Source organism: Bombina bombina, chromosome 12 (genome assembly GCF_027579735.1).
Source record: "Bombina bombina isolate aBomBom1 chromosome 12, aBomBom1.pri, whole genome shotgun sequence".
Taxonomy (NCBI): Eukaryota; Metazoa; Chordata; class Amphibia; order Anura; family Bombinatoridae; genus Bombina; species Bombina bombina.
In genome coordinates this window covers 15056213-15071506 of record NC_069510.1, presented here as the reverse complement: position 1 = coordinate 15071506, position 15294 = coordinate 15056213, and the positions used below count along the sequence as shown (strand labels likewise).

General features: G+C 38.3%; 1 protein-coding gene across 1 annotated transcript in view; it reads right to left on the bottom strand.

Moving 5' to 3' along the window:
• The window catches only part of MYMK (myomaker, myoblast fusion factor), a 25157-nt gene extending 10491 nt beyond the window's left edge, over positions 1-14666 (bottom strand). Inside the window, exons 1-3 of the mRNA XM_053696055.1 lie at positions 14364-14666; positions 12883-12997; positions 3821-3969 (exon numbers count right to left, since the gene is read on the bottom strand). Of these exons, the coding sequence (XP_053552030.1) occupies positions 3821-3969; positions 12883-12997; positions 14364-14498 (399 nt within the window). The 5' untranslated portion in view covers positions 14499-14666. The remainder of the gene's footprint in view (positions 1-3820; positions 3970-12882; positions 12998-14363) is intronic.
• Between the last annotated feature and the right edge of the window lie 628 nt (positions 14667-15294).

Below are 15294 nucleotides of genomic sequence, written 5' to 3'. Positions count from 1 at the left end.
TGAAAATGCCAACACAATTAATTTGTTGGATGTCACATTGACATCCAATAATGACACACATTCTATAGAGATTGAACTCTTTAGAAAAAACACAGCGGGCAACACCATTTTACACTCATCTTCATGTCACCCAAAACACACAAATAAATCCATTCCGTATGGACAATTAATCAGAACCAAACGTAACTGTACAACAGAACCAAAATATCAAATACACGCCCAACAAACCAACCAACGATTGGAGGCCAGGGGTTACAATACAGATCTTCTAAATAAAACAAAGATGAAAGTAGACATTATCAATAGAGATGACCTGATGCATAAAAACACTGCAAAAAAACATAGACAATATAACAAACCTATTTTTATTACCAACTACAGCAGATATTTTAATAAAATCTGCAACATTGTACGTGGTTGCTTACCCATTCTAGAGAGTGATACTAAATTAAAGAAAATAGTTGCTGATGGTTGCCTTTTTTCAGCTCGTAGAGCGAGAACTTTAGGAAGCATTTTAGCTCCCTCTATGTTACCCAGCAACAAAAGACAGACATGGCTCACTCAGAGACTGGGATGCAACAAATGCAATGGTAAAATTTGCAAAACATGTACCCATATTGAACAGGGAACCAAATTTAAATCAAGTATAACAAATAAAGAATTTGATATACGCTACAGAATTACATGCAATACTACACATGTTATTTATCTCTTAACATGTCAGGGATGCAAAAAGCAGTACGTAGGGCGCACAAAACGTGCCCTACGTGACAGAGTACTTCAACACTTAAGGGATATAAGCAATCCAGACAGTACAACCCCCATAGCAAAGCACTTTAGACAGGAACACAACTCTAATGAATCACTCTTAACTGTACAAGGTATAGATCATATACCAAGACATAGGAGAGGGGGAGATAGGGAAAAACGTTTGGACCAGAGGGAAGTGTTTTGGATCTTTAATTTACAGACAAAACACCCCTCTGGTCTAAACTCAATCATGGATGTAGATTTATTTTATTGAAAGTAAAATGTCTTTAAAACAAATAATTTGTATTTAAAATTTAACATCCAAAATGTATTTTACATATATACTTTTTCATTACATCCTTTGTAACTATGAGAGTTATAAGTATCCAGCAGTGTGTATTAATACCAAAGCATTATGTTTACTATATATTAACATTTGAATATTCATTTTTGTCGTTAAAGAGTTAACATGATACAGGTGCCTGCAATTACTACAGACACGTTACCTTTAAATAGTACTAGCAGGTGTGAACTCAGATTATGCCAGTGAACAAGGGCTAAAGCTTGGCCCGAAACATGTTTGGCGTTGGGTTCTGAACACCTTGTTGCAGGCCTACAACTATTTTGCATGTTTTTACATGATTTTTAACCATTGTTTTTCTTTTTTGATAAATAAAATCTATTTTTGTTTTTAAGAAAAAGATTTTTCTACAGTACATTTTTTCATTTCTGGAGTTGCGGGATGACAAAGTGTTTTTCCTATATATATATATGTGTGTGTATGTGTGTATATATATATATATATATATATATATATATGTGTGTGTGTGTATATATATGTGTGTGTGTGTGTGTATATATATATGTGTGTGTATATATATATATATATATATATATATATATATATATATACACACATATATACAGTGGGGCAAAAAAGTATTTAGTCAGCCACCAATTGTGCAAGTTCTCCCACTTAAGAAGATGAGAGAGGCCTGTAATTTTCATCATAGGTATACCTCAAACGAGAGACAAAATGTGGAAACAAATCCAGACAATCACATTGTCTGATTTGGAAAGAATTTATTTGCGTATTATGGTGGAAAATAAGTATTTGGTCACCTACAAACAAGCAAGATTTCTGGCTCTCACAGACCTGTATCTTCTTCTTTAAGAGGCTCCTCTGTCCTCCACTAATTACCTATATTAATGGCACCTGTTTGAACTTGTTATCAGTATAAAAGACACCTGTCTTCAACCTCAAACAGTCACACTCCAAACTCCACTATGGTGAAGACCAAAGAGCTGTCGAAGGACACCAGAAACAAAATTGTAGACCTGCACCAGGCTGGGAAGACGGAATCTGCAATAGGCAAGCAGCTTGGTGTGAAGAAATCAACTGTGGGAGCAATAATTAGAAAATGGAAGACATACAAGACCACTGATAATCTCCCTCGATCTGGGGCTCCACGCAAGATCTCCCAGAATCACACGGGGGGACCTAGTGAATGACCTGCAGAGAGCTAGGACCAACATAACAAAGGCTACCATCAGTAACACACTACGCCACCAGGGACTCAGATCCTGCAGTGCCAGACGTGTCCCCCTGCTTAAGCCAGGACATGTCTGGGCCCGTCTGAAGTATGCTAGGGAGCATTTGGATGATGCAGAAGCGGATTGGGAGAATGTCATATGGTCAGATGAAACCAAAGTAGAACTGTTTGGTAGAAACACAACTCGTCGTGTTCGGAGGAGAGAGAATGCTGAGTTGCAACCAAAGAACACCATACCTACTGTGAGGCATGGGGGTGGCAACATCATGCTTTGGGGCTTTTTCTCTGCAAGGGGAACAGGAAGACTGATCCGTGTACATTAAAGAATGAATGGGGCCATGTATCGTGAGATTTTGAGTGCAAACCTCCTTCCATCAGCAAGGGCATTGAAGATGAAACGTGGCTGGGTCTTTCAGCATGACAATGATCCCAAACACACCGCCCGGGCAACGAAGGAGTGGCTTTGTAAGAAGCATTTCAAGGTCCTGGAGTGGCCTAGCCAGTCTCCAGATCTCAGCCCCATAGAAAACCTTTGGAGGGAGTTGAAAGTCTGTGTTGCCCAGCGACAGCCACAAAACATCACTGCTCTAGAGGAGATCTGCATGCAGGAATGGGCCAACATACCAGCAACAATGTGTGACAACCTTGTGAAGACTTACAGAAAACGTTTGACCTCTGTCATTGCCAACAAAGAATATATAACAAAGTATTGAGATGAACTTTTGATATTGACCAAATACTTATTTTCCACCATAATATGCAAATAAATTATTTCCAAATCAGACAATGTGATTGTCTGGATTTGTTTCCACAATTTGTCTCTCATAGTTGAGGTATACCTATGATGAAAATTACAGGCCTCTCTCATCTTCTTAAGTGGGAGAACTTGCACAATTGGTGGCTGACTAAATACTTTTTTTTCCCCATTGTATATGTATGTGTGTGTATATATATATATATATATATATATATATATATATATATATATATATACTAGTGTTAAAGCCTGTGTACATGGGCCAAAATGTTTAAGGAAATAAATATACCCATCCATTTATCCCTCTTCATCTATCCCAATTTATCTATCCCTATCCATTCATACCTATCCCTCTAGTGTAGGACCCTCCCACTCCCTCCCTCCTCCGCTGCTGAGTCTACCACCCGCCTCCCGCTCACACCACCTGCCGGCACCAGCAGAAGATCGTTACAGACGGTGACACACACAGTGTCACGGTCTGTAACAATCAGGCACCTGCCCTCATATGGAAGCGGAGCACCGATCGCGCTCCGGCTCCATATGCGGCAGATGCCTGAAGCTTCAGGAACTCCAGTTCTCGGCTGTAACATAACAGTTGAGAGTGCTGAAGCTGTCTCGCGCTGCGGGTAAAGGCCAGGTATGTTTGTCCTTGTGCAGTCTCTACTGTGTATGACAGCTTCGGACAAACATACTTGGTCTTTTATAATATAGTATATAGTTATATTTATATATTTATTTTTATTTCAAAATATGTACCTACCCATTTTACAGATATAATGAGCACTGCTGTCCCAATGGGTCCTGAGTAGACACCATAACCCCAGCGGTCCTGGAATATTCTCACAGCAATAGTGAGGACCCCAAACATCACAAGTGTGGACCTCTTTGGTTCATCAAAGTCGCCCAACGCTGTAAAATATAGAAGAAGTGATGTTAAAAACAGGCAATGTAACACATCATCCCCAATTGTAGTGGCTTAGGCTTGTGCTGTCTGCTAGCACCAGGTAATATTGTATTTACACGAGTCAGTCTAAATTTCTTAATTCTCTTTGTATCGTATGTTAAAAAAATATTAATGCACTACTGAGCAAATCTGGTGAGCCAATGACAAGAGTAATATATGCGCAGCCACCAATCACAAGCTAGCTTCCAGTACAGTTATTTAAAATTACATGCCCTATCTGAATCATGAAAGTTTAATTTTGATTTGACTGTCCTTTTAAGCATATAGAAATCCAAAAATGTTTTTTTTTTTTGTTCAGTGTGCTTTAACTTACATTTGCTTCTAATTTCACACATATATGTATTTTTTTTATCCGTACAATCGCTACATCATGTATGTTGAAACAAGCTTGCTAGTTTACATTCACCTAGATTACAAGTTTTGCACTATAAAGGGTGCGAAACAAACGCAACAAAAGTTGCGTTATCTCACCCTCTATAGTGCTGCCATTACGAGTTTTGAAAAAGCCGCCTTATGCGTGCATTATGGTTGCTATGAGCTCCATACCGCACAAATACAAGTGCTGCTTTGACGTGCTCGTGCACGCTTTCTCCATAGACATCAATGGGGAGAGAGTGATAGAAAAAGACCTAACACCTGCGATCGCGGAATGAAAAAGCTCCTTAACGCAACCCCATTGATGTCTATGGGTAAAAAAAAAAGTTACGTTTAAACCTAGCACCCTAACATAAACCCCACGTCTAAACACCCCTAATCTTCTGCCCCTGAAATCGCCAACACCTACCTAATGTTATTAAGCCCTAATCTGCCGCTCCCAACATCACCGCCACCAAAATAAATCTATTAACCCCTAATCTGCCGCTTCCGATATTGCTGCCTCTGTAATAAAGTTATTAACCCCTATTCCCCCGCAGCCCAACATCGCCCACACTATAATAAAGATATGAACCTCAATTCTGCCGCTCCCCGACATTGCCGCCACTAAATAAAGTTTTTATCCCCTAAATCTCTGGCCTCCCACATCACTGCCACTAAATAAACCTATTAACCCCTAAACCGCCAGCCCCCCACATCGCCAAAAACTAAATTAAACTATTAACCCCTAAACCTAACAACCCCCTAACGTTAAATTAAAATTACAAGATCCCTATCTTAAAATAAATAAAAACTTACCTGGGACATTACAAAAAAACTAAATTTAAAAAGATTTTTTATTTTTATAGGGCTATTAGATTAGGTGTAATTGTTTTTATTTTGGATAATTTTGTTTGTTATTTTTCGTAATTTAGTGCTTGTTATTTTTTGTAATTTAGTATTTTCTATTTTTTTGTAATTGTAGATTTTTTTTTTGTAGGGTTAGGTTTTTTTAATGTGTAATTTAATTATTTTAATGTGTAGTTATTTTAGTTTTATATAATAGTAATGTTAGTTTAATTTATAGTTTAAATTTATGTTTTTTAAATTTCCCAGGTAAGTTTTTATTTATTTAAAGATAGGGATCTTGTAATTTTAATTTAAAGTTAGGGGATTGTTAAATTTAGTGGTTACTAGTTTATTTAGTTTTTGGCGATGTGGGGGGCTGTCGGTTTAGGGGTCAATAGGTTTATTTAGTGGTAGTGATATGGGAGGCCAGATGTTTAGGGGTTAATGACTTTATTTAGTGGCGGCAATTTAGGGGAGCGGCGGAATAGCGGTTAATATCTTTATTATAGTGTGAGCGATGTTGGGGTGCAGGGAATAAGGGTTAATAACTAGTATAGTGGCGACAATGTCAGGGAGCAATGAAATAGGGGTTAATACATTTTATTAGTGTCAGCAACGTCCGGAGCGGCAGATTAAGGGTTAATAACTTTAAAATAGTGTTGGTGATGCGGAAGGTGAGGGCCTTGGTTTAGGGGTTAATAGGTAGTTTATGGGTGTTAGTGTACTTTGTAACATTTTAGTTATGAGTTTTTTGTAACAGTTTTGTTGCATAAAACTCATAACTACTGGTCTCAGATTGCAGAACAGATCGTGTCAGTATAGGCTGTAACGCAAGCTTTTTAGCCTCACCGCAAAACTTGTAATGGCAGCGCTATGGAAATCCCATGCAAAAACGTCATTTTTTTGAGTGCGGGACTGACGTTGCGTTACAGGCTAAAAGGCTTGTGGTACAGCTATACCGACAAGACTCGTAATGGCTGCATTGCTGTTTTAATGCTGAAATTTCAATTTTTCCAGCGTTAAAACACAAACGCAAAACTCATAATCTAAGTGATTGTGTAATATAAAGCAGTGAGACTTTTAGGTGTAAAATGCTTACAGAAAACCATGAGATCTGTGAGAGAACTACAGACACACCAAAATAACACCCATGTGCAGCTTACATTAGAAAAATAAAGTACACTCTGAATATTTTTTGGTACTATTTTAACTTAGTATTTTTATACTGTGTTTTAGGTTAAATATGAATGTAATGTGTATATTAACCATTTAACTGCAGAAAACAACTAAATGCCATTGTCATTGGAGGTGGGTGATTTTGGAATGGATAGCAGCCCCCTCACTGCACTTGACCTCATTAAGAGGTGGCCCAGAAGCTTTTCTTTAAAATAAAGCCCCTTTAAGATGTAATAGGCAGGTGATCTCTGTAGTAATAGTGATCACTAGCATGGATAAATGTACATTGTATTGCATCATTTGCCTACATTTTACATTTTCTGCATATTTCAATACAATTAATGCATTTTAATGTGTACTTTGTTTATGATTTTCACATTATACATTCAATATGCTTTTTTACACTGATTATTGAGCACAATACTGTAATGGGCAAGTCATACAGAAACTGATATATATTTATTACATGGACAAGTTTATATAAGCATTCTTTTATATTCTGACTGCATGAGCAGTACAGCTTTACTGAAACAAGTACATTCTACTGCTTTCTACTGGAGATTGCCACTTCCCTATATGGAAACCTGTGGGATAGGGCTATTTACCTGGGAGAACTCTAACGATGGGGTTATCTGCACAGTGACTCTGCAGGTAAACTTACTAATACATATATGGTAATCATATAATGTTATGATCCTTAAAAACCTTGTTTACTGCAATTGTTTTCTAATGGTTTAACTCCTCCCACCACTTCCCATATATGGAAGAGCCAATCCGGATTCTGGAGATGACAGGGCTTTCCACTATCATTTGTTAACAAAATCTCCATTGTTTGGCCTCAGCAGAAATAATAAGAAAACAAACTGCAAAAACTGAAAGAGCACAGAGAGAAAGAGAGAGAAAATGAAAGAGAGAGACAGAGAGAGAGATAGTGAGAGAGTAAGAACGAGAGGGAGAGAGAGAGAGAGAGAGAGAGAGAGAGAGAGAGTGGGAGAAAGAAAGAGACGGATATAGAGAGAGAGAAAGAAATAGAGAGAGTGAGAGAGAAAGAGAGAGAAAAAACAGAGGGAGAAAGAATTAGAGAGAGACAGAGAGAGAGATAGAAGGAAAGAAAGAAAGAGAGAGAGAGAGAAAGAAAGAAAGAGAGAAGGAAAGAGAGAAAAATAAACAGAGAAAGAGTGTTAGGTTTGTTAGGAAAGCCAACGTCCTTTTTCAGTTTTCAGGATAATTTTCAGGAAAAGAGGTAAAATAATTAGTGAATGTTGTTTTACTGTGTTTATCTAATCATTTTATTTTACAGTTTTAGAGTATTTCAAGTGATGATAAAGTTGCAACATTTTGTGCGCTTATCTAGGTAGCCTATATGTTTATGAACAAAGTCTCTAAGGCCTAGATTTAGAGTTCGGCGGTAGCCGTCAAAACCAGCGTTAGAGGCTCCTAACGCTGGTTTTGGGCGCCCGCTGGTATTTGGAGTCAGTGATTAAAGGGTCTAACGCTCACTTTTCAGCCGCGACTTTTCCATACCGCAGATCCCCCTACGCCATTTGCGTAGCCTATCTTTTCAATGGGATCTTTCTAACGCTGGTATTTAGAGTCGTTTCTGCAGTGAGCGTTAGAGCTCTAACGACAAGATTCCAGCCGCCTGAAAATAGCAGGAGTTAAGAGCTTTCTGGCTAACGCCGGTTTATAAAGCTCTTAACTACTGTACCCTAAAGTACACTAACACCCATAAACTACCTATGTACCCCTAAACCGAGGTCCCCCCACATCGCCGCCACTCGATTAAAATTTTTAACCCCTAATCTGCCGACCGCCACCTACGTTATACTTATGTACCCCTAATCTGCTGCCCCTAACACCGCCGACCCCTGTATTATATCTATTAACCCCTAACTTGCCCCCCACAACGTCGCCGCAAGCTACTTAAAATAATTAACCCCTAATCTTCCGACCGCAAATCGCCGCCACCTACGTTATCCCTATGTACCCCTAATCTGCTACCCCTAACATCGCCGACCCCTATGTTATATTTATTAACCCCTAATCTGCCCCCCACAACGTCGCCGACACCTACCTACACTTATTAACCCCTAATCTGCCGAGCGGACCTGAGCGCTACTATAATAAAGTTATTAACCCCTAATCCGCCTCACTAACCCTATCATAAATAGTATTAACCCCTAATCTGCCCTCCCTAACATCGCCGACACCTACCTTCAATTATTAACCCCTAATCTGCCGACCGGAGCTCACCGCTATTCTAATAAATGGATTAACCCCTAAAGCTAAGTCTAACCCTAACACTAACACCCCCCTAAGTTAAATATAATTTTTATCTAACGAAATTAATTAACTCTTATTAAATAAATAATTCCTATTTAAAGCTAAATACTTACCTGTAAAATACATCCTAATATAGCTACAATATAAATTATAATTATATTATACCTATTTTAGGATTAATATTTATTTTACAGGCAACTTTGTAATTATTTTAACCAGGTACAATAGCTATTAAATAGTTAAGAACTATTTAATAGTTACCTAGTTAAAATAATTACAAATTTACCTGTAAAATAAATCCTAACCTAAGATATAATTAAACCTAACACTACCCTATCAATAAAATAATTAAATAAACTACCTACAATTACCTACAATTAACCTAACACTACACTATCAATAAATTAATTAAACACAATTGCTACAAATAAATAAAATTAAATAAACTATCTAAAGTACAAAAAATAAAAAAGAACTAAGTTACAGAAAATAATAAAATATTTACAAACATAAGAAAAATATTACAACAATTTTAAACTAATTACACCTACTCTAAGCCCCCTAATAAAATAACAAAGCCCCCCAAAATAAAAAATTCCCTACCCTATTCTAAAATACAAATATTACAAGCTCTTTTACCTTACCAGCCCTGAACAGGGCCCTTTGCGGGGCATGCCCCAAGAATTTCAGCTCTTTTGCCTGTAAAAAAAAACATACTATACCCCCCCCCCAACATTACAACCCACCACCCACATACCCCTAATCTAACCCAAACCCCCCTTAAATAAACCTAACACTACCCCCCTGATGATCTTCCTACCTTGTCTTCACCATGCCAGGTTCACCGATCCGTCCTGGCTCCAAGATCTTCATCCAACCCAAGCGGGGGCTAGACATCCACTGAAGAAGTCCAGAAGAGGGTCCAAAGTCTTCCTCCTATCCGGCAAGAAGAGGACATCCGGACCGGCAAACATCTTCTCCAAGCGGCATCTTCTATCTTCTTCCATCCGATGACGACCGGCTCCATCTTGAAGACCTCCAGCGCGGATCCATCCTCTTCTTCCGACGACTAGACGACGAATGACGGTTCCTTTAAGGGACGTCATCCAAGATGGCGTCCCTCGAATTCCGATTGGCTGATAGGATTCTATCAGCCAATCGGAATTAAGGTAGGAATTTTCTGATTGGCTGATGGAATCAGCCAATCAGAATATAGTTCAATCCGATTGGCTGATCCAATCAGCCAATCAGATTGAGCTCGCATTCTATTGGCTGTTCCGATCAGCCAATAGAATGCGAGCTCAATCTGATTGGCTGATTGGATCAGCCAATCGGATTGAACTATATTCTGATTGGCTGATTCCATCAGCCAATCAGAAAATTCCTACCTTAATTCCGATTGGCTGATAGAATCCTATCAGCCAATCGGAATTCGAGGGACGCCATCTTGGATGACGTCCCTTAAAGGAACCGTCATTCGTCGTCTAGTCGTCGGAAGAAGAGGATGGATCCGCGCTGGAGGTCTTCAAGATGGAGCCGGTCGTCATCGGATGGAAGAAGATAGAAGATGCCGCTTGGAGAAGATGTTTGCCGGTCCGGATGTCCTCTTCTTGCCGGATAGGAGGAAGACTTTGGACCCTCTTCTGGACTTCTTCAGTGGATGTCTAGCCCCCGCTTGGGTTGGATGAAGATCTTGGAGCCAGGACGGATCGGTGAACCTGGCATGGTGAAGACAAGGTAGGAAGATCATCAGGGGGGTAGTGTTAGGTTTATTTAAGGGGGGTTTGGGTTAGATTAGGGGTATGTGGGTGGTGGGTTGTAATGTTGGGGGGGGGGTATAGTATGTTTTTTTTTACAGGCAAAAGAGCTGAAATTCTTGGGGCATGCCCCGCAAAGGGCCCTGTTCAGGGCTGGTAAGGTAAAAGAGCTTGTAATATTTGTATTTTAGAATAGGGTAGGGAATTTTTTATTTTGGGGGGCTTTGTTATTTTATTAGGGGGCTTAGAGTAGGTGTAATTAGTTTAAAATTGTTGTAATATTTTTCTTATGTTTGTAAATATTTTATTATTTTCTGTAACTTAGTTCTTTTTTATTTTTTGTACTTTAGATAGTTTATTTAATTTTATTTATTTGTAGCAATTGTGTTTAATTATTTTATTGATAGTGTAGTGTTAGGTTAATTGTAGGTAATTGTAGGTAGTTTATTTAATTATTTTATTGATAGGGTAGTGTTAGGTTTAATTATATCTTAGGTTAGGATTTATTTTACAGGTAAATTTGTAATTATTTTAACTAGGTAACTATTAAATAGTTCTTAACTATTTAATAGCTATTGTACCTGGTTAAAATAATTACAAAGTTGCCTGTAAAATAAATATTAATCCTAAAATAGGTATAATATAATTATAATTTATATTGTAGCTATATTAGGATTTATTTTACAGGTAAGTATTTAGCTTTAAATAGGAATTATTTATTTAATAAGAGTTAATTTATTTCGTTAGATAAAAATTATATTTAACTTAGGGGGGTGTTAGTGTTAGGGTTAGACTTAGCTTTAGGGGTTAATACATTTATTAGAATAGCGGTGAGCTCCGGTCGGCAGATTAGGGGTTAATAATTGAAGGTAGGTGTCGGCGATGTTAGGGAGGGCAGATTAGGGGTTAATACTATTTATGATAGGGTTAGTGAGGCGGATTAGGGGTTAATAACTTTATTATAGTAGCGCTCAGGTCCGCTCGGCAGATTAGGGGTTAATAAGTGTAGGTAGGTGTCGGCGACGTTGTGGGGGGCAGATTAGGGGTTAATAAATATAACATAGGGGTCGGCGATGTTAGGGCAGCAGATTAGGGGTACATAGGGATAACGTAGGTGGCGGCGGTTTACGGAGCGGCAGATTAGGGGTTAAAAGTGTAAGGTTAGGGGTGTTTAGACTCGGGGTACATGTTAGGGTGTTAGGTGCAGACTTAGGAGGTGTTTCCCCATAGGAAACAATGGGGCTGCGTTAGGAGCTGAACGCTGCTTTTTTGCAGGTGTTAGGTTTTTTTTCAGCTCAAACAGCCCCATTGTTTCCTATGGGAGAATCGTGCACGAGCACGTTTTTGATGCCGGCCGCGTCCGTAAGCAACTCTGGTATCGAGAGTTGCATTTGCGGTAAAAATGCTCTACGCTCCTTTTTTGGAGCCTAACGCAGCATTTGTTTGAACTCTCGATACCAGAGTTAAATTTATGGTGCGGCCAGAAAAAAACCCGCGGAGCGTTAACAGCCCTTTTACCGCCGAACTCTAAATCTAGGCCTAAGTTTGTTTTTTGTATGGTTTCTAAATAATAAATGACTAATCTGTGTTTTTGTACCTTGCTCCTCCCCCGTTGTACTTCCTGCTCTAATATATGTATAATGTAGAGCGCGGTCCCACCTGCTCTGTACATCAGCCTCTAGGCTCGCTCCCAAGACAGTAAGCTGTGCGCATGCGCAAGTCTAATCTCTCCGTCACAATGTAAACAATGAAGCACTCTATTGTTTACTATTGTGCTAGAGAGCTGCGTTGCATATTGTTGTGCTGCGATCGTGATCCCCTTGACCAAATGAGCATTGGGGATTCCCTAGTATGATTGACGTGCATGCGTCAAATGGGAGCGCACTTTAACTTTGCAAGGCAGAAAAATAGCTTGCACATGCGCTATAGATAAAGTGCACGGATTAGTCCTGGTCGCTTAACAGCCAAGATTTCAACTGGAGGAAAAAGAAAACGTCACAGAAGAAAAAACAATGACACAGAGCTGGGTGGAATACGGGACACTAGGACTTAAATGTTAAAACAATAAGAACTTTAATGTCATTGATAAAAAAAAAAAAAATGATGAAAGTAATATTTTTTTCCCAAAGCTAACAAATGCCGGATTGACCATTGCACAACTTTAAAGTGCCCCTTTTAGTATTTTCTTGTTGTTTCTTGTTCATGCCTCTAGTTTTCTGTTGTGTATTCACAGAGGTTGTGATTTTACCCACTTCATAGAACAGCAGGGACACACCCCTCATGGGGAGATATTTCTCTCATTACTCACAATCTATTGTGTCAAACAAACCCAGAGATATCAACTCTTGTGCTTCTCACTAGTTCATATCATTTGTGTGGTGTTTTGATTAATGCTCTGTAAAACTTGGTGTAACCAGCAAGCCTCAGTTTGGTACTTACCTATGAGTGACACCCACATGGACAGTGCAGTTCCATAAATGCTAAAATATTCCAACAGGTCATATCTCATAAAGCACAGTACAGACAAGCCAGGGCCTTCACATGCGTGATAGATCTAACAGGACAGGAGAGAGTTAACAAAATGTTAGTGCAGGAAAAAGTGAGAGCGTTGAAAGGGTTACATGACATATGGGGACTTGTAGCAATTCCCTAATGAGAAGGAACAGAGGGCACAGCTGACGGGCACACTTATTCAGCTAGACATGTGCATAACAACTGCTCGCCGTGCATATGCCCTCCTGCAATACAGTGTAGCCAGTTTTTATCATTATGTATCTTACTAGATATGTGTAGATTTGTCACAGATGTAGGGGACAAATAAATAGAATATAGAACTAAGTGTAACTATTGATAAATTCTTCTTTCAAAATAGATTTTTATAAAAACATAAATTTAACAGAGGTTTCAGATATAATAGGGATTGTATGTCAGCGCTGACATTTTTTTTATTATTACTATTTAGATTAGTAGTCTCCAACATAAAAAAACAAGCCACATATATACAAAATGTGTGTTTGTGCATATTTTGCCCATACATTCTAATTTAAATTTAGAGCTTAAACTGTTTTTATGACCTAGTTCAAAGATGGTGAGAAAATAAGTGACATATAATATTTTAGTTCATTAAAACTTGTAAAAAGCGCATAGAAAATGCTATATTGCTGCAAATAAGTATTGACCAGTCACCTAGATAGTTTTACTAAACCTTCTGGTACTGGTGTGGTTCACAGTGAAGTGAGATTGATTACTTAATATTAGTTAATCTTTCAACTGTCACATGTTCCTGCTAAATCTTAACTATCTGGATAAAATTTATTTTTCGATTTATGTATATAAATAATAGCTGTTTTTGTGTATTGAAACTGCAACCCAATTAAGTGGGCTGAGACTACAGGGTTTACAGGCATAATTATCGATACACAAATCATGTCATTGTATACACAGATACCTAAAGAGAAAAACTGAAAATTTGCATTTTCGCACTTATCACTCCTTCTAGGACTGTGATTTTCTTCTCCTGTTTCTTGGTTGCATAGCTTTACCATGGGAATATGATTTTTTGCATTGTTCAGTTACCATCTTGTAAAACAAAGGTCTTTTCTTGACATATTAGATTTGAAATGCATTTCCTCAGTCTCCCTATATCTACATTGTTAGCGAATCTCGGTGTCTGAGATGCATTGAATAAATAGTACAAATACACTTATAGTGCATAATACTTTGTTCTACCTTTTACTGTCTGGGTATTAATGTGCTGTATCATTTTGTACAAAATACACAAGATAAGAACTAGAGACGTCTCTTATCTTTGTGCATCATGTCCTGTGTTTCACACAGAATAAAGGACTGACATATAATATCATTTGTAAGTGTAGGTACCCCAGACCTTACCTTCTACCTCATTTAGAGAAATCACTTACCGCTATGAAGAACATGGTGAAGAAATAAACCATAGCTTCCATATGAAATTGCCTCTTGGCAGCGATGCTAATGGTTGGCAGAAATGCCAGGCTACTGATGGTTGGCAGCAATAACTTTGCCACTATAGAACCCATTGTGAAGAAGGTGCAATATGAGTTCTACTAAAGGATGAAGCAAAGGAAGGATCCAGAGTTTTGGAATAAAAGCTCAGTCAGTGAGCTGTGGTCTGACTTCTGTACACTGTGTCACAGCTGAGCCAGCAGGGCTTTAAAAGTTTAAATGTCCAACAGGACACAGTGCAATGTGATTTGGCAACAGGTGTCCTATCTGAGGTCTGCCGGGTGTATGGCAGCTGATGGCTTTTACTTAAATGGTCAATGCCACTTCTGTTATGGAATGCATATTAACATGTTCCTATCCGGAAAACCTCACAATGCATAACAGGGAAGGAACATCCTACTTCAACTTCTACAACATAGATCTAGTGGTCTTTGGTAAAAAGTTAATAAGCTTCGCTATGATCCAATGAACACAAGTTTTTTTAGAGCAGTAAAGTATAAAGGCCTTACCCATTAAAAATAAATATTTAAAACAAAAAGAGTGACATAGAGGTGCCAACCTGAAGATGCTGGCTTGTACAAATAGGGATAGGTTTAGAATTAGCAGCTATACTTACTGACAACACAATTCATACTGCTGTATTAATACTCATTGGATGACAGGCACTAATTATACAGCAGCATTTTTGCTTATTAGCTGTCAGGCAGCTTTTAGAGCAGTATTAATATTTTTGAGTGAATCATGTTTTTATACTAAAATGTTTATTTAGCACAGGGGCTTTTAGATACAACATTTATATTCTGTAACATGCACATAATTAGTAGCAACAGTAAATTAAAAAATCATCATGCTGTTTAAGAATGTATCCAA